Source organism: Microcaecilia unicolor, chromosome 11, assembly GCF_901765095.1.
Source record: "Microcaecilia unicolor chromosome 11, aMicUni1.1, whole genome shotgun sequence".
Classification (NCBI taxonomy): Eukaryota; Metazoa; Chordata; class Amphibia; order Gymnophiona; family Siphonopidae; genus Microcaecilia; species Microcaecilia unicolor.
This window is the reverse complement of record NC_044041.1, coordinates 88150416-88175521: the sequence shown is the minus strand read 5'-3', so window position 1 is coordinate 88175521 and position 25106 is coordinate 88150416. Positions and strand designations below refer to the sequence as shown.

At 49.1% G+C, this 25106-nt stretch overlaps 1 protein-coding gene across 1 annotated transcript in view; it reads left to right on the top strand.

Moving 5' to 3' along the window:
• UPF1 (UPF1 RNA helicase and ATPase) overlaps positions 1-25106 on the top strand; it is a 193461-nt gene that overhangs the window by 160982 nt on the left and 7373 nt on the right. The window contains exons 21-22 of the mRNA XM_030217505.1: positions 2234-2395; positions 8829-9049. Of these exons, the coding sequence (XP_030073365.1) occupies positions 2234-2395; positions 8829-9049 (383 nt within the window). The remainder of the gene's footprint in view (positions 1-2233; positions 2396-8828; positions 9050-25106) is intronic.

Sequence of the window (25106 nt, the reverse complement as noted above, 5' to 3'; positions counted from 1 at the left end):
TGGGGGCTCCGGGGCGCCAAGGGATTTGGCACCCAAGAAGCATTGGCACTGGGAGGACAGGTGCCAGTGCATTGTCTCTGAACCGGTGCCCCAGCCTTTCCCAAAGTTGGCCCTTGATGAGCGCATCTGGGCCTTGCTCCCTGAGCTGTTGGTTGGCTTCATGCAACAGACTGCATTGGCATAGTGCTTGCACCTACCTTGCCTCTCGTGGCCTGTCCTCCAATGCCAGTGTTGTGTGAGGCCTTGGTGTCGACTGCCACCCAAGCTAGTTTATGATTTGAGTGGGGTTTTTTTAAATGGAAACCACCTAGTTAAGAAGTGGTGTATAAGTTTGTAAAAATAAATACCCCTTTGACGTCGGTGGAGGAAGCTTTGCCGGAGTCGAGGTGGGATCCAGCTCCTCTCAAGGACATGGCACCTTTTAAGTCGAAGCAGGCTCGGTCTCAGCCCTTCCATGAGCCATGAGGAATTTTTGACTGACATTGATAAGGATCGCTTATGGGAGTCTGAGGAGGATCCATGGTACTTCTCGGAGGATGAGTCCTATGGTATCCCTTCTAACCCCTCCCCTCTTTCGGAAAGGAGAAAGTCTCCTGAGAGCCTTTTCTCTCCCTCTTTTATCAAGGAAATGGTGTCTGGAGGAGGAAGATGCTCAAGGTCCTGGATTACGATTCTCCTTCTAGAGGTGCTGTGACTGTACCTCTGCACAAGATCTCGCAGGACGTTCTCGTGCAGAACTGTCCCAGAGCTGCTCAGGAAGATCGATACCTTGTACTGGATTCAGAGCATCCCTGAGTTTGAGAAGCCTCAGTTGCCACCTCATTCCCTTATGGTTGAATCCGCCCTTAAAAGGGCCAAGAGTTCTTGCGCCCCCAGACAGAGAAGCTAGAACCTTGGACTCTTTTGGGAGGGTCTTTGTATTTGTGACACAAGCATAATCTTATCAGCTCTTCACGAGCGTCTACTTGGAGTCGGTGCACAAGCTTGCTAGATTTGGCTGATTCCCTTCCACTGGAGCATGCCGAGTCACTTTGTCAGTTGGCCAAGCAGCAGAAGGCATGTGGTATGTTCTTGGCTAGGGGCACCTATGACACTTTTTTGACATATGATCCAGGATCTCTGCCCGTAGTATTGCAATGAGCAGACTCTCATGGCTGCAAGTCTGGCTCAGTTGACCAGTGGTGGTTGTTTTCGGTGAGCCTGGTTGCTAGAGATTCCCCACTTGTGAGAATTATGGCCTGCTTGATCTCAGAGAAAGCGAAGATACTTACTGTAACAGGGTATTCTTCAAGGACAGCAGGCTTTATATTCTCACAGACCCTCCCACCTACCCTTGATGTCTTTTTTTTTTTTTTGTTTTCATATGCTATAGTATTGTACCTCAGGAGCCGTGCTGTTGCAGCGGGCATGAAGGCACTCGGGCATGTGCAGTGGAGTGTGGCTCACACTCCACAAAGCTCTTTTAAGTTTGATATAAGCTCTGGACTGGGCAATGTGGGTCGTGTTACCCACTTCTGAGAATATAAGACCTGCTGTCCTTGGAGAATACCTGCTACAGGTAAGTATCTTGGCTTAATGCTTCAACAGATGTAAAAGTATAATCTTAGTAGGAGAGATGCAGGATGCTGATAGATCCAGTGTGCAAATGTATTCCAGCTTAGAAGCCTTAGAGGCTATGCATGTATTCTTGTGCTACCTGATGCTCCACCTCCCTTGTCTGCATTTTCTGCCTCATCCAGGAAGACATATTCTCCTGTTTTCCATATTCTCCCCCCCCCCCCCCCCCCCCCACCCAAAAAAAAGATAAAGTATACCATGTGAGGTAATGTACTGCTGCGGAGACCTGGACACCATAGGCCTATCCTAAGCACATAGCATAATCATCTCCGACTGACCTGTCTCCAATGATTGCTGCACTGGCACCAGTGGGGGGAGTATAATATTGTTTCAGGAAGACTGCTCACCTGGATTCATGCCACACACTGGCAGCAGTGTAAGCAAAGACAGCATGTGGTTCATCCACCCTCACCTTGCTACGTGACTGAGTACCTCGAAATTGCACAGCTCTGCAGTGCAAAACAAAAACAAAGCAGATTTTGCAGTTAAGGGAGATAGCACTGCAAGAATGTCTTGAGTCAGTAGTGCACAGAAAACACAGCAAAGTCCTTCATGAGATATATACATTGATTTGCCATGGCATGAGCTAATTTTTATATGCAATTTTATTTTATAGGTCGACCTTCCAACATGTACTTTCAAACTCATGATCAGATTGGCATGATTAGTTCTGGACCCAGCCATGTCACTGCTATGAACATTCCTATCCCTTTCAACCTTGTGATGCCACCAATGCCACCTCCAGGATACTTTGGGCAGGCTAATGGACCAGCTGCAGGTACGTGTCTGTTCATTTTTTGGGGGTACACTAGGTAGAATTAATTGTTAAACCTCCTGCTAGAGAGAATATACATAATGTCAGATAATCAATGCTCTAGTGGTGATGAAAGATGCAGTATAAGCATTTGTACATAGAGCATTAGATTGAAGGGTTTTGTAATGCTTTTTAAAATGTACAATGTGAAAGTGGTGTGTATCCTGGAGGAAGTGCTTCTATAAGAGGTAGATACTATTTTATGCGCAATATCAGACAGTCACGTTTAAATATACTTTTTTATTTTATTTTTCCTACATTTGTACCCCACGCTTTCCCACTCATAGCAGGTTCAATGCGGCTTACATATTATATACAGGTACTTCTCCGAGGACAAGCAGGCTGCTTGTTCTCACGACTGGGTTGACGTCCACGGCAGCCCCCACCAACCGGAACAAAACTTTGCGGGCGGTCCCGCACGCAGGGCACGCCCACCGCGCATGCGCGGCCGTCTTCCCGCCCGTGCGCGACCGTTCCCGCTCAGTCTTTTCTTTTCCGCACTGGAGAGAGCCGTGTTCATCTCTCTCTCTGTCAGCCCCGGAAACCGGATCGCGCTTTTGCCGCGAGTTTTTTTTTTTCTTCGTTGTTTTCTCTGATTGTTTTATTTTGTTATAAAAAAAAAAAAGAGAAAACTTTGTTTTCCCCTTGTACTTTTAGCGGGGGCACCCGCGGTTTATTTTTCGAGGTGTGATTTTTACAGCCACCATCGACGACTTTGACTTCGCCGACGCGATTTTTCCGTCGATGTCCTCGAAGGTCCCGAGTGGATTTAAGAAGTGTGGTCGGTGCGGCCGGCATATCTCGCAGACCGACACTCACGCTTGGTGTCTCCAGTGCCTCGGGCCGGAGCACGATACCAAGACATGCACCTTGTGTCTCGGTTTACGGAAACGGATACAGGTGGCGAGGCAAGTTCTGCGGGACCGTCTTTTTGGAACTTGCGCCGGCCCCTCGACGTCGACTTTGACGGCATCAGTGTCGACGGCTGGATCTTCGGTACTGGTACCGATGTCCACGAAATCGGCACCGACGGCACCGACCCCAGGAGCACAGGTCCCGTTGGCCCGCCGGTCTTCCGGAGATGGCAGGGGTGAGCGGCCGCGTGGGCAATCGGCCCCGGTCACTCCCTCTACCCAGGGCCCTCGGGACTGAACCCTGTCGGACCCGATCCCTCGAGGCCGAGGGGGATCTACCTCCTCCTCTTCGGTACCGCCGTACGCTGATGACGGGCACCGAAAAAAGACAAAAAAGCACCGTCATCGGTCGCCCACGGCGCATGTGGCTACCGGCTCCAGAGATGACTCGACGCCGAGGAAGCGGCAGCGCCAGGAGGAGTGTTCCCCCTCGGTGGTAGAGGTATCGCTACGTCAGGGCACCAGCACTTCGGTGCCGTCTCCTGGACCCGAGCAGATTCCGGCATCGGCACCTCTACCAGCCCCCTCGCCTTTCCCGACAGCGGGCCTTGACGAGTCCTCCGAGCCATCCTTCCGGGGATCCTGGAAGGGCTGATGCGCCAGACTGTGCCGGCGCCGGGGGGGTGCTTGCGCCCTCGGCGCCGTTGATGGAGGCGCCAGCGTGCTCTAGCCCGGTGCCGAGGCCTTCGACACCGACGCCGCTTGCGGTGCCAGTCTCGACCGCCACGCAGGTGGAGTCCCCGTCGATGGAGGGAGCTTCATCCCCGCCGGCGTGGGAGTCCGCTCGACGACGCCACCGAGGACTCGGTGCCTCGAAGTCGAGCCAGGCTCGGTTGAGGTCTGAGCTACAGGAACTCATGTCCGACACCGAGGAAGAGGCCTCGTGGGGGGAGGAGGAGGACCCCAGATATTTCTCCTCAGAGGAGTCTGTGGGCCTTCCCTCCGGCCCCACTCCTTCACCAGAGAGGAAGCTCTCGCCACCTGAGAGCCTCTCTTTTGCCTCCTTCGTCAGGGACATGTCTATTTGCATTCCCTTCCCCGTGGTCTCTGTGGATGAGCCGAGATGCTCGAGGTCCTCGACTATCCATCACCACCTAGAGAGTCCTCCACGGTACCGTTGCACAATGTCCTCAAAGAGACACTGCTTCGGAACTGGTTGAGACCTTTATCTAATCCCACCATCCCCAAGAAAGCGGAGTCCCAATACAGGATCCACTCGGACCCAGAGTTAATGCGGCCTCAATTGCCTCATGACTCGGCGGTCGTGGACTCTGCTCTCAAGAGGGCACGGAGTTCGAGGGATACCGCCTCGGCGCCCCCGGGGCGGGAGTCTCGCACTCTGGACTCGTTTGGGAGGAAGGCCTATCAATCTTCAATGCTCGTGACCCGCATCCAGTCCTACCAGTTTTACACGAGCATACACATGCGGAATAATGTGAAGCAACAGGCGGACCTGGTCAACAAGCTCCCCCCGGAGCAGTCCAGGCCTTTTCAGGAGGTGGTCAGGCAGCTGAAGGCGTGCAGAAAGTTCCTGTCCAGGGGTATATATGACACCAGTGATGTGGCATCTCGTGCTGCGGCCCAAGGTATAGTGATGCGCAGGCTCTCATGGCTGCGTGCCTCTGACCTGGACAACCACACCCAGCAGCGGCTGGCCAACGTCCCTTGCCGGGGGGATATTTTTGGTGAGAAGGTCGAGCAGTTGGTGGACCAACTACACCAGCGGGAAACCACCCTCGACAAGCTCTCCCACCGGGCGCCTTCAGCATCCACCTCAGCAGGTGGACGTTTTTCCCGGGCCAGGCAGGCTGCGCCCTACGCCTACAACAAGCGTAGGTACACCCAGCCGGCCCCAAGGCCTCATCAGGCACAGGGACAGTCTTAGCGCGCTCGTTCCCGTCAACAGCGTGCGCCTAAGCAGCCCCCGGCGCCTCCACAGCAAAAACCGGGGACGGGTGTTTGACTGGATCCATGGGAACATAGCCGCCATCAAAGTGTCCGTACCGGACGATCTGCCAGTCGGGGGGAGGTTAAAACTTTTTCACCAAAGGTGGCCTCTAATAACCTCCGACCAGTGGGTTCTCCAAATAATGCGGTGCAGATACGCCCTGAATTTGGCCTCCCCTCCACCAAATTGTCCTCCGGGAGCCCAATCCTTCAGCTCCCAGCACAAGCAGGTACTTGCAGAGGAACTCTCCGCCCTTCTCAGCGCCAATGCGGTCGAGCCCGTGCCACCCGGGCAGGAAGGGCAGGGATTCTATTCCAGGTACTTCCTTGTGGAAAAGAAAACAGGGGGGATGCGCCCCATCCTAGACCTGAGAGGCCTGAACAAATATCTGGTCAAAGAGAAGTTCAGGATGCTTTCCTTGGGCACCCTGCCAATGATTCAGAAAAACGATTGGCTATGTTCCCTGGATTTAAAGGACGCATACACTCACATCCCGATACTGCCAGCTCACAGACAGTATCTCAGATTCCGCCTGGGGACACGGCACTTTCAGTATTGTGTGCTGCCCTTTGGGCTCGCCTCTGCCCCACAGGTGTTCACGAAGTGCCTCGTGGTGGTCGCAGCGTATCTACGCAAGCTGGGAGTGCACTTGTTCCCATATCTCGACGATTGGCTGGTCAAGAACACCTCGGAGGCAGGAGCTCTCCGGTCCATGCCGTGCACTATTCACCTCCTGGAGCTGCTGGGGTTTGTGATAAATTACCCAAAGTCCCATCTCCAGCCAGTCCAATCTCTGGAATTCATAGGAGCTCTGCTGAATTCACAGATGGCTCAGGCCTTTCTTCCCGAAGCGAGGGCCCACAACCTCCTGTCCCTCGCTTCCCAGACCAGAGCGTCTCAGCAGGTCACAGCTCGGCAGATGTTGAGACTCCTAGGTCATATGGCCTCCACAGTTCATGTGACTCCCATGGCTCGTCTTCACATGAGATCTGCTCAATGGACCCTAGCTTCCCAGTGGTGCCAGGCCACCGGGAATCTAGAAGATGTCATCCGCCTCTCCATCAGTTGCCGCAATTCACTGCACTGGTGGACCATTCGGACCAATTTGACCCTGGGATGCCCATTCCAAATTCCACAGCCCACGAAAGTGCTGACGACGGATGCATCTCACCTGGGGTGGGGAGCTCATGTCGATGGGCTTCACACCCAGGGACTGTGGTCCCTCCAGGAACAGGATCTTCAGATCAACCTCCTGGAGCTCCGAGCGGTCTGGAACGCACTGAAGGCTTTCAGAGATCGGCTGTCCTGTCAAATTATCCAAATTCGGACAGACAATCAGGTTGCAATGTATTACATCAACAAGCAGGGGGGCACCGGATCTCGCCCCCTGTGTCAGGAAGCCGTCGGGATGTGGCGTTGGGCCTGCCAGTTCGGCATGCTTCTCCAAGCCACATACCTGGCAGGTGTAAACAACAGTCTGGCCGACAGACTGAGCAGAGTCATGCAACCGCACGAGTGGTCGCTCCATTCCAGAGTGGTACGCAAGATCTTCCGAGAGTGGGGCACTCCCTCGGTGGACCTTTTCGCCTCTCAGACCAACCACAAGCTGCCTCTGTTCTGTTCCAGACTACAGGCACACTGCAGACTAGCGTCGGATGCCTTTCTCCTCCATTGGGGGACCGGCCTCCTGTATGCTTATCCTCCCATACCTTTGGTGGGGAAGACCTTACTGAAGCTCAAGCAAGACCACGGCACCATGATTCTGATAGCGCCTTTTTGGCACCATCAGATCTGGTTCCCTCTTCTTCTGGAGTTGTCCTCCGAAGAACCGTGGAGATTGGAGTGTTTTCCGACTCTCATTTCGCAGAACGACGGAGCGCTTCTACACCCCAACCGTCAGTCTCTGGCTCTCACAGCCTGGATGTTGAGGGCGTAGACTTCGCGTCGTTGGGTCTTTCTGAGGGTATCTCCCGTGTCTTGCTTGCCTCTAGGAAGGATTCCACTAAAAAGAGTTACTTTTTCAAGTGGAGGAGGTTTGTCGTTTGGTGTGAGAGCAAGGCCCTAGAACCTCGTTCTTGTCCTGCACAGAACCTGCTTGAATACCTTCTGCACTTATCAGAGTCTGGCCTCAAGACCAACTCAGTAAGGAATCATCTTAGTGTGATTAGTGCTTACCATCATCGTGTAGAGGGTAAAGCCATCTCTGGAGAGCCTTTAGTCATTCGATTCATGAGAGGTTTGCTTTTGTCAAAGCCCCCTGTCTAGCCTCCTGCAGTGTCATGGGATCTCAACGTCGTCCTCACCCAGCTGATGAAACCTCCTTTTGGGCCACTGAATTCATGCCATCTGAAGTACTTGACCTGGAAGGTCATTTTCTTGGTGGCAGTTACTTCAGCTCGTAGAGTCAGTGAGCTTCAAGCACTGGTAGCTCATGCTCCGTATACTAAATTTCATCATAACAGAGTAGTGCTCCGCACTCACCCTAAGTTCCTGCTAAAGGTGGTGTCGGAGTTCCATCTTAACCAGTCAATTGTCTTGCCAACATTCTTCCCCAGACCGCATACCCGCCCTGCTGAACGTCAGTTTCACACATTGGACTGCAAGCGAGCGTTGGCCTTCTATTTGGAGCGGACACAGCCCCACAGACAGTCCGCCCAGTTGTTTGTTTCTTTCGACCCCAATAGGAAAGGGGTCGCTGTCGGGAAACGCACCATCTCCAATTGGCTAGCAGATTGCATTTCCTTCACTTACGCCCAGGCTGGGCTGACTCTTGAGGGTCATGTCACGGCTCATAGTGTCAGAGCCATGGCAGCGTCGGTGGCCCACTTGAAGTCAGCCACTATTGAAGAGATTTGCAAGGCTGCGACGTGGTCATCTGTCCACACATTCACATCACATTACTGCCTCCAGCAGGATACCCGACGCGACAGTCGGTTCGGGCAGTCGGTGCTGCAGAATCTGTTTGGGGTTTAAATCCAACTCCACCCTCCAGGACCCGAATTTATTCTGGTCAGGCTGCACTCTGTTAGTTGTTCTTCGTAGGTCAATTTCTGTTATACCCTCGCCGTTGCGAGGTTCAATTGACCTGGGTTCTTGTTTTGAGTGAGCCTGAGAGCTAGGGATACCCCAGTCGTGAGAACAAGCAGCCTGCTTGTCTTCGGAGAAAGTGAATGATACATACCTGTAGCAGGTGTTCTCCGAGGACAGCAGGCTGATTGTTCTCACCTACCCTCCCTCCTCCCCTTTGGAGTTGCGTTTTCCTCTTTTCTTGCTTGTCATTCAACTGAGCGGGAACGGTCGCGCAGGGGCGGGAAGACGGCCGCGCATGCACGGTGGGTGTGCCCTGCGTGCGGGACAGCCCGCAAAGTTTTGTTCCGGTTGGTGGGGGCTGCCGTGGACGTCAACCCAGTCGTGAGAACAATCAGCCTGCTGTCCTCGGAGAACACCTGCTACAGGTATGTATCATTCGCTTTATTTGTACCTGGGGCAATACTTCATAATAACTTTCATTTGTTGGGTTCTTTTGTTGATTCAGGACGTGGTATACCAAAAGGCAAGACTGGCCGTGGTGTGCGCCAGAAAAATCGTGGCATTGGAATTCAAGGCATTGGTCCATCTAATCTGCCAAATAGCCAGGCTAGTCAAGATGTGGTGTCTCAGCCATTTTCACAGGGTCCGTTGACTCAGGGTTACATCTCCATGAGTCAGCCATCTCAAATGAGCCAGCCAGGCCTCTCCCAGCCAGAGTTATCCCAGGTAAATGCATCTGCACCACTGGTAATATGTACTGTGTGAATGATGATGATCTTTGTAGCTAATTTTCAAGATTCTGGTAATGTGTTGAAAATTGCTTTATTCTCCCATGTCCTCTGAACATGAGTCTTCCAGGGGAAAAAAAATGAACAAGGCACAGAGATGTCACTTGATAGATTAATGTCCCAGAATGATTTATGAGGGTCTTCAAGTGCATAAACATCCATGAAAAGGGCATTCTCAGTTGACATGCAGTGACTCATACTTCTTGGGTGTTCGCAGTCATTCTCCTAATGTTATAGAGACTTTGAAGGCTTTTGAACGTGCGTAGGATTTCCTATGTTGATGACATCACTCTTTCTTGTTTCCATATAGCAAGTAAATTACAGTTTCTCAGACAAAGGGGCTGATAGCCCTTCCAGCCCACCTGGTATGTCAAGATATGCTCCATGCACCAGGACACAGGAGTATATAACTCTCACATTAGTCAGTCATTGCTGAGAGAGCTCTTAAAAGAACTGAGTTCACAGGATCATATTCTGTGGCACCACTGGGCAAGGACCACAGGTTCTTTCAATGTGATGGGAAGGAAAGCCTTTCAAACAGCAGTCCTTGGTTCAGAACTATAGCCCACCAACTACAAATGATACATTAGAGCCCCTGTTAACTTCCCCAACTTCCCAACATATGGGAGTGTGGCTTCTACTACTACTTATCATTTCTATAGCGCTACAAGGCATACGCGGCACTGTACACCATACACAAAAAAGACAGTCCCTGCTCAAAGAGCTTACAATCTAGATAAGACAGGTAGACAGAGTAATAAGGTAAGGGAATAAAGAGGTGAGGATAAAAGGACAGGGCAAGTGAGTAGTGGTTAGGAGTCAAAAGCAGTGGTAAAGAGGTGGGCTTTAAGTTTGGACTTGAAAACGGCCAAAGACGGGGCTAGACGTACAGGCTCAGGTGGTCTGTTCCAGGCGTGAGGTGCAGCAAGATAACAGGAACGGAGTCTGGAATTAGCAGTAGAAGAGAAGGGGACAGATAAGAGAGATTTATCTACAGAACGGAGTACCCGAGGGGGGGCCTAGGGAGAGACAAGAGTAGAGAGGTATTGGGGAGCGGCAGAGTGAATGCACTTATAGGTCAATAAGAGAAGTTTGAATTGAATGCGGAAACGGATAGGGAGCCAGTGAAGTGACTTAAGGAGAGGGCTAATGTGAGCCTAGCGACTTTGGCGGAAAATGAGTCACGCAGCAGAGTTTTGGACTGATTGAAGAGGAGGGAGAGAGATGGCTAAGAGGGAGGCCGGTGAGAAACAGGTTACAATAATCAAGACAAGAGGTGATAAGAGTGTGGATAAGGGTTCTGGTAGAGTGCTCAGAGATGAAGGGATGGATTTTGCTGCTGATATAGAGAAAGAAACGACAGGTTTTGGCAATCTGCTGAATGTGAGCAGAGAAGGAGAGTGAGGAATCAAAGATGACCCCAAGGTTACGAGCTGATGAGACAGGGAGAATGATAGTGCTGTCTTCAGAAATAGAGAATGGGGGGAGAGGAGAGGTAGGTTTAGGCTTCTGCCTCATCCATTCCACCTACTAACTTATACGACACAACATGGCCACATGCTTGATCTCTGTGGAGATGCTCATGATCTCCTAGTAGATGCACTTTGCTTAGAGGACAACTTGTTTTAAGACGAGTTGTAGTATACAGAAACTGAAATTGAGGACCACTGTTTAATGTGTGAGATTTGTTCATCCACATGCAAGAACCAGCAGCCTTTCTATAGGCAGTGCCGGTCACAGTATCTTCAGTTATACATCTGCAGATACTTCAGCACTACACTCAAATAATAGTAATAACAGTGCCACACACCCACCTAGCACTCTAATTCTCTCAGAATTGTCCCCAGGTTTTGATGGCCTCTAGTGAAGGGGATGAATCATATTTTTCAGAAAGACCTGGAATCCATCACATAGGAAAGTTTGGTGATAAAATTGTTCACAAGGATTATATCAGTTTCTTTCCCCACTGTTAGTCAGTTCGGCATCTAATTAAGGGGTTAAGGAGTGCAAAGTGTTTTATGTAGATAAGCAGAAGTCATGGACTCTTTCAGGCTATGTGAGGTAGCTCTCAAGAATTGGCATCTGGCTTCTTGCTTAGATCATCATTGCAGGCCATGTTTCTCGACCACCCTCCAACCAGTTAGCTGACTAAGCTGCAGATTAAAACCTCATGAATGGTCACTCCGTCTTGCAGTTGCCAGGGTCATATCTGACAGATGGGGTTGTGATAACACATGCTCAAAATTCTTTGATCAAGTGGTCTCAGTGTTCCATTTCAACTAGTGTATCATCCAACATTTTCCAATGCCGCACTGTAATTGCTCACAGCTGCAGGATTTCCTTATTGTCTTCACTAGACCAGTTCAGAACCTTCGGGTTATGCTCATCTACCAGCAGATGGAGACAGAGAATTAAAAAAAAAAAAAAGTCCTGCATACTTTGCCCCATAAGGACACCATGCAGCATTAGATCATTATTATTTTCTTTGTCTCCAATAGATGGTAAAGAGTGAACTGTACAACTTTTGGATTTATCAGTGACACTAGCTCATGGACCAGGTGGGGAAGGGGGTGGGGGTATACAAATTTTAAAAAAAACAACAACCCTAAAAGGCGAAGACTTTTAATTTGAGTGTGGGTTACTTAGAGGAGTCTCACTCCTTGCCAGCCCCCCCCCCCCCCCCCAAACCTCACTATTTTCAAATAATTGTAAAAGCCATCATTTTGGAAGGAGCAAGACCAGCAGTGGTATTTCAAAAGGTCAGGTGTGGACTCTGCTTCGTACATGCTGCCTTAAGAGAATTCAAGCAGTCACTTTATTGCAGTATTGCATCAGGAATGCCCCCCCCCCCCCCCCCTCACTGCTTCACCTGATGGCTTCATCCAACATTTCTAACAACTTTTCTCTGCAGAGCCTGGATGGGTTAGTGTAGTTTATATTTTATTGCAAATAAGTTTTTTATTGATGATGGTATCAATCATTAAGCGTATAATACAGTATAGTGTCCAAATGCAGATGGGTCTTAAATCCAACTTCAAACATCATACTATCACATCATCATTTTATACAATCTTAAAACTATACCTAACCTCCTCCCTCCCTCCTACCCTCCTCTTCCTTGCCCCTTCTCCCCCCCCCCCCCCCCCCCCCCAAAAAAAAAAAAAAAAACATTCCTCTTTTCTCCTCATTGTCTGTAGTGCCTAAACATCTGTGTATTTACTCTACTTACATAATGCAAACTCTTATTTATATTATTGTGTACATCAAAATTTTAGTATAGGACCTTTTACCGCTGGAGGCAATGTCAGCCAAAATGGAGTCCATATCTTACAAAAATCTGATTCTTTAAAGGTTCCTTTCTGATCCACCAGCCGTCTCTCAAACCTCATGAGACAAACCATTTGGCATCTCCATTGATGAACTGTGGGAATTTTATTTGTAATCCACTCGGTTAGTATTACTTTCTTCGCTACAGTTGTTGCCCGAGTTGCAAATCCTCTATAACCAGCTGGGTCGGGGACACCAATCCCGGATTGCCAAACAATAATTGTGGCTCACAACACCATGTTGCCTTCCACATAAAGGATACGTGTTGTAGGAGACTCCTCCAGAACTTTGTTATTTTTGCACAGTGCCAAAACATATGTCCTAACTGTACTCCCATCTCGCCACATTTCAGACAGGCCCCATCCGACGAGGCTCCCATATGGAAGGCCATTCTTGGTGGAATATGTGCACGCATAGCAAACTTAAATTGTAATTCCCAATGTGACATCATCCTGCAAGAGCCTCGCAAAGACAAGACATATGCTTTAAGAATTTGATAGGAGATTTCTGTTCCCAAGTCTGCGGTCCAGGCCTGTGCCAGGCCCTTGTAATCCGGTTCTGGTATTGTGTCTCTGATGTGCCTATGGTGCATCCGGAGCGGAACATTATTTTGTGCTTGTAAGGAGAATGCATCAGACAATTCCTCCTGCACGTCCTCCGTCAGATCTTGCCACTCCAGAGCGGAAATGTAATGTTTTAATTGTATATAGTGGAAGTACTCTGATTGTCGGCAAGAATATTTAGACTTCAGCTCTTCAAATGGTTGAATTTGCCCCTCCTCAGTCAACACATGCGTTATGTAAATTAACCCTTTGCTTTTCCAACGGCGGAACACACCATATATCTGTCCCGGCGGGAAGTCTGGATTGTCACAAATTGTCAAATATGGTGTGGTCCGTGATGAGAATTGATGAAGGCGACAGATCCATCTCCAAACTGCTTTCGCTGTTGGCATTATATGAGAGTCCTGTAGTATCGGCGGGATCCGACCTCCGCCTGTATGTAGCAGGTTACTGAAGTGGATCCCAGCAGTGAGCTGTGTCTCTAATTCAGTGGCAGAAAACTCCGCTGTGTTACGAAACCAATCTGAGACGTGTCTCATACCACATGCTACAGTAAGATGTCTCGCACTCAAAAGTCCCAGGCCTCCATGTTCCACCGACATCTGGAGTGTTGCAATCGGTATCCGAGCCTTCCACCCTTTCCACAAAAATTTGTTCAGTTGCTTATTCAATTTCTGTTCATCTTCCAAGCGTAAAAACAGTGGCAGGGTTTGGAAGACATATAGCCACTTGGGCACAATAACCATGTTATATAAGGCTATCCTCCCTGTTATTGATAATGGATAATCATGCCACAATCTCAGCTGCGTACATGTCTGAGTAAGTAATGGTTGCACATTATTAAAGTATAGAGTAGTCAAATCCTGCGGTATATAAGTGCCCAAGTATTTGATTTTTTCTTTCTCCCATATCAAATTCCTCTCACCCACACTCATGCCTCCTGCCTGTGGGTATATCATCAATCCCTTGGACTTCTGCAAATTTAGCGAGAAGCCTGACAAGTTCCCATATTCCGTAATTATAGTCAACATAGCCTCCAATGCCTCCCGCGGTCTAGATGTGATCACGGCCAAGTCATCAGCAAACGCTAACACTTTAACTTGTCCCTCTCCCACCATCACTCCCGGTATATCCTGCTCGGACTTCAAAGCCCTCAACAGTGGTTCCAATGCTAGCACAAAAAGTAAAGGTGAGAGGGGGCACCCCTGTCTAGTACCCCTCTCTATCCTAAATGGTGCAGCTTTAACCCCATTAACCAAAATCACAGCTTCTGGGTCTTTATATAGAGCTATTATGGCTTGATAGAACCAGCCCTGGATTCCCATATATTTAAGAGTTGTAAATAGATATTTCCAGCCCACTAGGTCAAAAGCTTTTTCAGCGTCCAAACTATACAGGCAAGTCGGCACACCCCGCTGCTGACTCGATGCCATTGCCAACAATAGTCGGCGCACATTTCCAACTGCCTGCCTGCCTGTTCTGACAAAGCCTACCTGCTCCTGTCCTATTACCCTAGGTAATATCGTGGCCAACCTATTGGCAAGAATTTTGGATAGGATTTTAATATCCACATTTATGAGTGAGATTGGTCTATAGGAGGCAACCTGATCTTCTGGGCGCCCTGGTTTGGGAAGAAGTGAAATCAACGCCGTATTAGAGTACTGGGGAAATTTACCTTCTGTTATGACCTGAGTATAATAGTCACAGAGAGGTCCCACGAAAGAGGTTGGTAATAATTTATAAAACTCCCCTGTATATCCGTCAGGCCCTGGCGCGGAACCCAAGGGTAGGGATTTAATCACCTCCTGGATCTCTTTCCCCTGTAATGGACCTTCCAGCATGCTTAATTCTGTTTCTGTTAGTTTGGGTACCCCCACGCGTTCCAAAACACTGTTAAGCACTTGGCGATCTGGTTTTTGGGTTGCCTGATATAGAGCCTTAAAGTGCCTTGTGAATATTCGTGCAATTTCTTCACTATTGTTGCACTGCGCTCCTTTCTCATCTCTCAAAGTCGTTATTGGTTTTCGATTTCCCCAAGCCCTAACTAATCTCATTAACATTGATCCCGACCTATTCCCAAATCTTTGCAGTTTAAATTTTTGGTATGCCAGAGATCTGCACATGCGCTCGTGTAACAATGAGTTAAGTGTAACCTGCATTGCCTGCAATTGTTCTTTTGTTGTGGCATTGGGGCTGCGTATATAACGGGCTTTCGCCTTCTGCAGTTTAGCTTCCAGCCTCAAAATTGCTATGGAATGTTTTTTATTTCTTGCATGGGCATAAGCTATCACCTCCCCTCGCAATACAGCTTTCGCAGCCGACTAGAACAATGTTGGTTGAGTCATATGCCTTCTATTATTCTGCTTGTAATCTTCCCATTTCTGATGGAGAAAGTCCCGAAATTCCGTATTATGGTAAAGATATATCGGAAATCTCCATCCCCCAGATGTCTGATAGAACCTCGTGGTCTCCACATCTATTCACACCATAGAATGGTCAGACAACCTCCCCCCCCCCCCCCCCCCCCCCCCCCCGGTCCTATTTCTGCTCTGGCCACCCAAGAAAATGCTGTTCGACTTATCAATATGTAGTCTAGTCTAGAAAGCGTGCCATGTGCTCGAGAAACATGAGTATAATCACGCTCTCCAGGGTGTAGTGCCCTCCATGTATCCACCAAGTCTAGAGAGCGCATGAAGGACCTCATGACCCGTGATTTAGGCCCTCCCTGAGATGTCACATTTGGATCAGAGCAATCTACATGATAGTCTGAGACCAGATTAAAATCGCCCATGACTATAAGCAGTGAAGCTTTATATGGCATGCATATTTCCATTAACTTCGCATTGAAGTTTGCATCATAGACATTGGGTCCATATAATCCCAGCACCAGGAATTCTCTATTTTGTATTCATAGCTTAACCACTACGTAATCACCCTGTGGACAAACCTGCACTACTTCGGATTTGGCTGCTAACCCCTTATGTATTAATAGGGCCACTCCACCTTTCCGCCCTCCTGCTGAAGTGTAGTGGACCTCCCCCACCCATCTAGTTCTCAATTTCCTATGCTCTTCCGCAGAGAGTCTAGTTTCTTGTAAACACCCGACATCTACTTTGTGTCTCTTTAGGGCCTCCAGAATTTTTGCTCTCTTAATTGGAGTTGCTATCCCACCCACATTCCATGTAGCAAACCTTAAAGTTTTAATCCTCCTCTCCTTAAAGCTTTGTCGTCTTTAGCTACTTCTAAACACATCTCCTGGGCGCCCAGCCTCACCCAAGAGATCCAAATGTCAAGATTCTCCAGTCTGATCCCCAGCTGACATCCCTCCTAGCACATCCAGTCCGCTTCTTTCTCTGATCGCTTTTGCATTGTGGATTACACAAACATTTATCACATTCTTCCCTTCTTTCCAACATTACCACTATGCCCCCATTCCTCCCTCTCCTATCCCCCCTCCCCCCCTAACCCCCCCCTGTTACAACCCAAAACAACTTAACTCCCATCCTTATTCACCCAACGGAGATCAGATAAGATTGGAACCCCCCCCCCCCCCAAACACACACACATTATCATATCAATCCTACCACCTAATGTTCCTTTCACCGTAAATTACATAAGCATCTCTGCATATAAAGTACAACACACAACCACTTTAACTTGTCATAACCATACACTTGAACTTATATCTTACTGAATGTTCTCTGCTTCTTAGGAAGCCTTCACTTTTCTCTCATGCCGGATCCAATCCAGCAATAAATTTTGTGGCCTCTTGCGGTGTTTTAAAGAGATGCCATTTTCCCTGGTGTTGGAGTTTTAATGTCGCTGGGTAGATTAAGGCAAATTTCTTTTGGCTTTCCGCTAGAGTTTTACAGACCGGCTGGAATGCCCGTCGCTTCTCCTGTAAGCATAGTGAAAAATCTTGAAATATCTTGACGGAGCTGCCGTTATAAAACAGCTTGTCACGCTTCAGCCGAGCCCCTCTCAGGATCTCCATCTTGTTCACAAAATTGTGTACCTTTACAATCACCACTCTTGGCCTTTGATTTTGTTCTGGCTTCCGCCCTAGTCTGTGGGCCCTTTCCAGGCATAGGGATCCTGTATTATCTGAGAGCGCCATTTCCTCAGACAGCCATTTTTCCAGCACTGATTGTAACGTGCTCAGGAATTGTTTCTGGAATGCCTACCAAGCGTAAATTATCACGTCGTGAACGATTCTCCAACTCATCGATCTGTTGGGATTGCAGGTACACTAACTTTTTAAGCTCTTCCAGCTGTTTAACTTGCCCAACCTTGCCGTCTTCTATGGCCGACACTCTGTTCTAACTCTCCCGTTCGACGGGTAGTGTCATCCAAACGCGTTTCCATCGAGGTGAGCTGATTAGAAAGCTGCTGTAATTGAGGCTCTAATGCCGATTTCACCGCTTCGGTTAATTGTACAAGCTGCTGTTCTGTAAAAGTTACCTCTTTCGAGCTTGGCCCGGGGCTCAGCGCCATTTTGGGATCCATCCCCCGCGGCTTCTCCGCGTCTTTTTTGACGCTTTTCGCTGGCATCCCCGCTTCAATTTTTATAACAAAAGGGTCCATATAAGCTAACTTGCCGCTTTATGTGTTTTTCGCGGTTCACTACCACCCAGCAAGCAGTGTGTTGTGTCCGAGGGGAGGCAGGGTCCGAGAGAGGAGCTACTGCGCGTCTGCTCCACTCAGCTCATCACGTGATCTCTCGTAGTTTATATTTTAGGTCAAGAGGGAGACTCCAGAGAGCTAGCGGTGCTTGTCGCTTCACTTTCCTTCCTCAAGCAGGTGTGTTGATTTCGGCAGGCAAGAGTAGGAATTGCTGCTTTTTAAGTCATGGAGGGAGAGCTATCTTTTACAGCCTCGCAGTCCTGCACTCTTCAGTCAATGCAGCCGCAGCAGCCATTTTGATTCATCAGTCTCCAGTTGCTGATTTGGGGCCAAATAATATAGAGGCTGCTTCAACTCTGTGTGTTTATTATGAGCACTCGAGAGATTATTATTGATTGAGGGAGCACCACAGGGTCCCCTGGGAGCAGGGGTGGCATTTGCCCCTTATTTTTTTGTTGTTCCACAATGCATATTTAATGAAAGTGGCTCCTGGAGGGGGGGGGGGGGGGTGGGGGGGGGTCATACTTTGTCAAAGTGGTGTTGCTTAGAACTTAGTGATTGAATGATGTTAGATCTGTGGCTTCAGTGCCTGTGCCCTGAGACAATTCCTTGATGAAAGTGAGCTTACCATGTAAATATAAGTGGTTCACTTGTTAACCTTTTGTTAATGGCCAGTGTAAAAATATGATACGGTGTGTGTGTGACCATTTTGCCTAATTAAGATATTTGAACATAAAGAGCAGTACTGTTGTTGTAAGAGCCTTGGAATTGATACACTCAAAACTTCTTTCAATTGAAGAGGCTTCTTCATTGGGAGGTCCCATCCTAGAGGGAAAGCCCTGCGAAATATTTCCATTATACCATGCAATTCAAACCATCATTTCAGCTGAGTGGGACTCATCAGAGGTAGAACTCAACGCAGGCAGGGCAATAACAAAGCCATATCCATTAATGTCAGAGGAGAAAGATAAATTTAAGAAGCTTAAGGTAGATGCGCTGGTAACTGCAGTCATTAGAAAGACTACTATCCCAGTGGAAGGTGGCTCATCCTTAAGGGATATGCAAGACGGGAGATTGGTATTGGTGCTAAAGGAAGCTTTTGAAGTTTGACTAAACTAGGCCCTGCTGTGCCTTCTAGAGGCTATCTGTTAACATTGTAGGCTGTGACAAAGTTTAAAGTTTCAGAGTTTTAAAACTGTAGGGAAAAGAGTTTTATACTATGGAAACTAAACTGTGCTACAAACAAAAGTTACTAGGGTTTCTTGTACAGCTATCTCTATTTTTACAAATAATTTTAGAATAGACACACAAGTATGACTCTACCTTGTTTCCTGATAAGGTTTTTTTTTTTTTTTAATGGCCAAGCTGTGCTGCAAAACTAAAGTTAAATCTCCTAAACTGGGGTTTCCTGTGACGATCAGCTCTGTAGTCCTTATTTGAACTGGCTAAGCTGTGCTGCAAAACTACAATTAAAACTGTACTGGGGTTTCCTGTGACTCTCTGCTGTGCTATACACTGATGATATGGTAAACTCTAGAATAGTCCCTTAACTGCTGGCCTGTGGAGCTGTAATAGAGACTTTGAATGCTAAACAAAGAAAACCGTAATTTCTTAAAGTGCCTTTGTTAAATAAGTAAAGTAACTTGAAAATAAAGACACACTGAGGTAACCTATTTAAATCTACCTTTCCCAAGTTTAAAAGCAATTTCCCAGCAAATAACTTACCAGTAGAGATTTGTCCTGCTCTGGACAGAGAAGAACTGAAAGTGTGGTTTCTTATGTGCCTTGTTTAGGTGACTCACAACAGTGTGACAATAGGCCCTTTTCAACATTAATCAGTTCCTGTGAACAAGTAGCAAAAGTACCAAGGTCTAGTATTTGCTGGCTTTTGGATCTGCACTTCCAGAGATTGTATTCAGAATGAGGAACAGTGCCTTTGTCAGTCAGCACCCCTGTCTCTGCATATGCAAACTTCCTACCCAGTTTGAGAATTGTGGTCAGTGCTCCTCATTAGTATAGTGGAAAGTATCCCTGCCTGTCACGCAGGAGACCGGGGTTTGATTCCCCAAGGGGGAGGTAGATGGTATGGGATTTCTCTTTGCTCTGTTCTAAACTCAACGTGTAATTAAACTCTGGAATACATTTCCAGAGAATGTGGTAAAGGCAGTTAGCTTAATGGGCTTTAAAAAAGGTTTGTATAACTTCCTAAATGAAAAATCCATAAGCCATTATTAAGATGGACTTGGGAAAATCCACTTCTTATTTCTAGGATAAGCAGCATAAAATGTATTGTACTTTCTCCGAGGACAAACAGGCTGCTTGTTCTCACATGTGGGTCGACGTCCGCGTCGGCCCAGGAATCGGACGGCATTTTGCAAGCAAAATGCTTAAAAAGTTTTGCCAGTCTTCTGGCGCGCACCGCACATGCGTGGATTGATTTCCCGCCCGTCGTGTGAATGCATTCTCTCTGTTGTTTTTTCTCTGCGTTGAGGTGCGATGTTGTTTTTCGCTGTTCCTTACAGGCCCAGGAGAGAGTCTTGGTTTTTTGTTCTAGATTTTTTTTTCTTATTTCTAAAAAAAAAAAAAAAAAAGTAGAGAGTTCCTTTACTTTTTCTTAGTTTTTCTCCCTTTTGAAGTTTCCTTTGTTTTTCAACGCGGCCGGGTTTTTCCCCCTTATTTTTGTGCCGTTTAACAGGCACAATCGTGTCTTTTGATTTCACCGAACCGTTTTTCCTTCCATGTCATCGAAGACTCCCAGCGGCTTCAAACGTTGTACTCTGTGCAGCCGGACCATCTCAGGTACCGATACCCACGCCTGGTGTATCCAGTGCCTTGGGCCTGACCATAGCCCAGCCGCTTATAGTCTGTGTCTTTGTATGGAGAAACGGACCCAAGCGTCTCGAGAAGCCCAACGAGAAAAGCTTTTTAGGGCTCGGTCCCGTCCATTGGCATCGGTACTGAGGTCGGCGGCCTCAACCTCGAGGGAAGCATCGACGTCGGGAGCGGAGGTAAGGAGCGGAGGTAATGGCTGCTGAAAGACCAATTTGCGCTGGGAGCAGTGAGGCATCGAGTGGGTCTCCACCTGCCTTGAGGCTTCCTGTTATGCAGGCCACCCCCCCCCCCCCCCCCCCCCCCCCCCCCCCCGGGGACCGACCTTTGTCGGACCCGGCCCTGAGGAGGCGTGAGGATTCCACGTCCTCCTCAGTACCGAGGAGTCTCGATGATGGGCGTTGAGTGAAGGCGAAGAAGCACAGTCATCGTTCTCCTTTGACACACGGTGCCGGGAGCTCCGGGGCATCGAGGGCATTGGAGCTGAGAGGATTGCTCCCCCTCTATTAAGGAGGTGCCGATGCATCGGTCTTCTGGCAGCCCAGTACCTGATCACAAGCCTCGACAGATTCTGCCACCGGCTCCTGTACCGCAGTCTTGTCCAACGGTGGCGCTCAATGAGTGCATCAGGGTCCTGCTTCCAGAGCTTCTGGAAAGATTGCTGTGCCAGTCTGCTTCAGTGTCGGGGGTGCTTGCGCCTTCCATACCGTCTGATGCAGCGGCATCTGGCCCTTCGCCTGTGGTGAGGTCTCCGACCTCGGTGCCAGCTGCGGCATCGGTGTCGGCTGCCACCCAGGTCGACTCCCCTTCAACGTCGGTGGAGGAAGCTTCACCGGAGTCCAGGCGTGCATTGACTTCTCGGCACCAGCGTCGAGGCAGGCTCAGCTTCAGACTGCTCTGAGGGATGTTTTGTCCTATACTGAAGATGAGCGTTCATGGGAGGAAGAGGAAGATCCCAGGTACTTTTCTTCTGACGAGTGCTATGGGATTTCTTATGAGCCTTCCCCTCCACCAGAAAGGAGACTTTCTCCTCCAGAGAGTCTATCCTTCACCACCTCTGTCCGGGAAATGGCTGCAGCTATTCCCTTCCCTATGGAGGTTGAGGATGAACCCAGGGCTGAGATGCTCGAGGTCCTGGATTATCTTTCTCCGCATAGAGAGGCTGCAACGGCTCCTTTGCATAATGTACTGAAGGAAGTCCTTATGCAAAACTGGTCGTTCCCTCTGTCTAATCCCGTGATCCCGAAAAAAGCTGAATCCCAATATTGGATCCACGGTGAGCCTGGATTGATGAGGTCTCAGCTATCTCACAATTCCATGGTGGTGGACTCCGTCTTCAAAAGAGCCAAAAGCACTAGGAACTATGCCTCGGCGCCCCCAGGCAGAGAACCTAGAACCTTGGACTCTTTTGGGAGGAAGACGTATCAGGCCACTATGCTCGCTGTCAAGATCCAGACATACCAGCTCTTCATGCGCGTCCACTTGCGGAACTCGGTGAGGCAACTGTCCAGCGTGGTTGATGCACTCCCTCTGGAGCAGACCGAGCCTTTTCGCCGAGTGGTCAGGCAGCAGAAGGTGTGTCGAAAATTCCTGACCAGGGGGTACATTCAACACTTTCGATGTAGCATCCAGGATCACTGCCCAAGGTATAGTGATGCGCGGACTCTCATGGCTGCGTGTCTCTGACCTGGATCATTCGGTCCAGCAGCAGATGGCGGAAGTTCCTTGCCGGGGGGAATAACCTTTTGGTGAGAAAGTAGAGGATCTAGTTGACAAGATCAAGAAGCACAATGATGCTATGGTTTGTCTCTCCTGCCGGGCGTCTTCTGCTACTACCTCCTCATCTAAGAGGCTTTTTGGAGGGAAGAGGAGTGCTCCCTATTCCTATGCTAGGCGTAGGTACACTCCTGCATCTCAGCAGCCTGCCCAGGCTCAGTCCCAGCGCGCTCGTACTCGTCAAAAGTGTGCGCCTAAGGCCACTGCGGCTCCCCAGCAAAAGCAAGCGATGGGCTTTTGACTGGCTCCAGTTCAGCATAGCCTCAGTAAACGTGTCCATACTGGACGACTTGCCGGTTGGGGGGAGGTTAATGTTTTTTCACCAAAGGTGGCCTCTTATAATCTCCGACTAGTGGGTTCTTCAAATTGTCCGGTTAGGATACACTCTCAATCTGGACTCCAAGCCTCCAAATTGCCCACTGGGAGCTCAGTCCTTCAGCTCCCAGCACAAGCAGGTACTTGTAGAGGAACTTTCCGCCCTTCTGAAGGGCCAAGCGGTCGAACCCATTCCACAAGGGGAAGAAGGGCTTAGATTCTATTCCAGGTACTTGGTTGTGCAAAAGAAAACAGGGGGGATGCGTCCCATCCTAGACCTAAGGGCCCTGAACAAATTTCTTATCCAAGAAAAGTTCAGGATGTTTTCCCTAGGCACCCTTCTTCCCATGATTGAGGAAAACGATTGGCTATGCTCTCTGGACTTAAAGGATGCTTACACACACATCTTGATACTTCCAGCTCACAGGAAGTATCTTCGATTTTGGCTGGGAACACAACACTTTCAGTACCGTGTACTGCCTTTTGCCCTGGCGTCTGCGCCCAGAGTGTTTACAAAATTCCTAGCTGTAGTCGCAGCATCGCTACGCAGACTGGGATTGCATGTGTTTCCTTATCTCGACAATTGGCTGGTGAAGAGCACCTCGAAGGAAGGTGCTCTGGAGTCCATGCGAATGACTATTCAGGTGCTGGAGCTACTGGGGTTCATCATAAATTATTCCAAGTCCCATCTCACCCCAGTCCAAAAATTGGAATTCATTGGAGCTCTGCTGAACACTCAGACAGCTCGAGCTTATCTCCCCGAGGCAAGGGCAGACAACCTTCTGTCCCTGGTGTCCATGGTTCGAGCGTCTCAGCAGGTTACGGCTCGGCAGATGTTGAGACTTCTGGGGCACATGCCTCCACAGTTCATGTAAAGCCCATGGCACGTCTACATACGAGATCAGCCACGAAAAGTGCTGACAACGGATGCATCTCTCCTGGGGTGGGAGTTCATGTAGATGGGCTCCACACTCAGGGAGCCTGGTCCTTTCAGGAAAGAGGTCTGCAGATCAACCTCCTGGAATTTAGAGTGATCTGGAATGCTTTAAAGGCTTTCAGAGATCGGCTATCCAACCGAGTTATCTTAATTCAGACAGACAAACAGGTTGCCATGTTTTACACCAACAAGCAGAGGGGCACCGGATCTCGCCCTCTGTGTCAGGAAGCCGTCCAGATGTGGCTTTGGGCTTGCCATCACGGCATGTTTCTCTAAGCCACTTATCTGGCAGGCGTAAACAATAGTCTGGCCGACAGGTTGAGCAGGATATTGCAACCTCAGGAGTGGTCACTGAACAAGATCTTCCGAGTGTGGGGCACCCCTTCGGTGAATCCTTTTGCCACTCAAATCAATCACAAAGTCCCTCAGTTCTGTTCCAGGCTTCAGGCCCACGACAGACTAGCGGCAGGTGCCTTTCTCCTACATTGGGGAACAGGCCTTCTGTATGCGTATCCTCCCATACCTCTAGTAGGGAAGCATTTACTGAAACTCAAGCAAGACCGCGGAACCGTGATCCTGATTGCACCCTTCTGGCCACGTCAGATTTGGTTCCCTCTTCTTCTGGAGTTGTCCTCCGAAGAACCGTAGAGATTAGAGTGTTTTCCAACCCTCATCTGTCAGAGCGAGGGGTCACTTCTACATCCCAACCTCCAGTCTCTGGCTCTCATGTCCTGGATGTTGAGAACTTAGAATTTGCCTCCTTGGGTCTTTCAGAGGGTATCTCCCGAGTCTTGCTTGCTTCCAGAAAAGATTCCACGAAGAGGTGTTACTCTTTCAAATGGAGGACGTTTGCCGTCTGGTGTGACAGTAAGTCCCTAGATCCTCTTTCTTGTCCTACACAGACCCTGCTTGAATACTTCTACACTTGTCAGAGTCTGGTCTCAAGACCAACTCCGTAAGAGTTCACCTTGGTGCGATTAGTGCTTTTCATCGCCGTGTAGGGGGACAGCCTTTAGTTCGCTTCATGAGAGATTTGCTTTTGTCAAAGCCCCCTTTCAAACCTCCACCAGTGTCATGGGATCTCAACGTCATTCTCACTCAGCTGATGAAAGCTCCTTTTGAGCCACTGAATACCTGCCATCTGAAGTATTTGACCTGGCTGTTACTTCAGCTCGTAGGGTCAGTGAGCTTCAGGCTTTGGTAGTACATGCACATTATATCAAATTTTGTCACAACAGAGTAGTCCTCCGCACGCACCCTAAGTTGCTGCCAAAGGTGGTGTCGGAGTTCCATCTGAACCAGTCAGTTGTCTTGCCAACGTTCTTTCCCCATCCTCATACCCACCCTGGCGAAAGCAGTTTGCATACCTTGGACTGCAAGAGAGCATTGGCCTTTCACGCAGGGGCGTAGCTACGGGTGGGCCTGGATGGGCCCAGGCCCACCCAGTTTAGCCTCAGGCCCGCCCAGAAGCAGATCCTTGCCGTGACCGTCTCCCACCCCTGCCGCAGCGCTTCATTTAATGTTGTCGGCGCTGCTGTTAGTTTCCCACCCCCGCGGCGGTGCTTTACACTTTACCTGACGGCAACGCTACAGATGCAGCGCTGACGTCCGACGTCCTGCTCCGG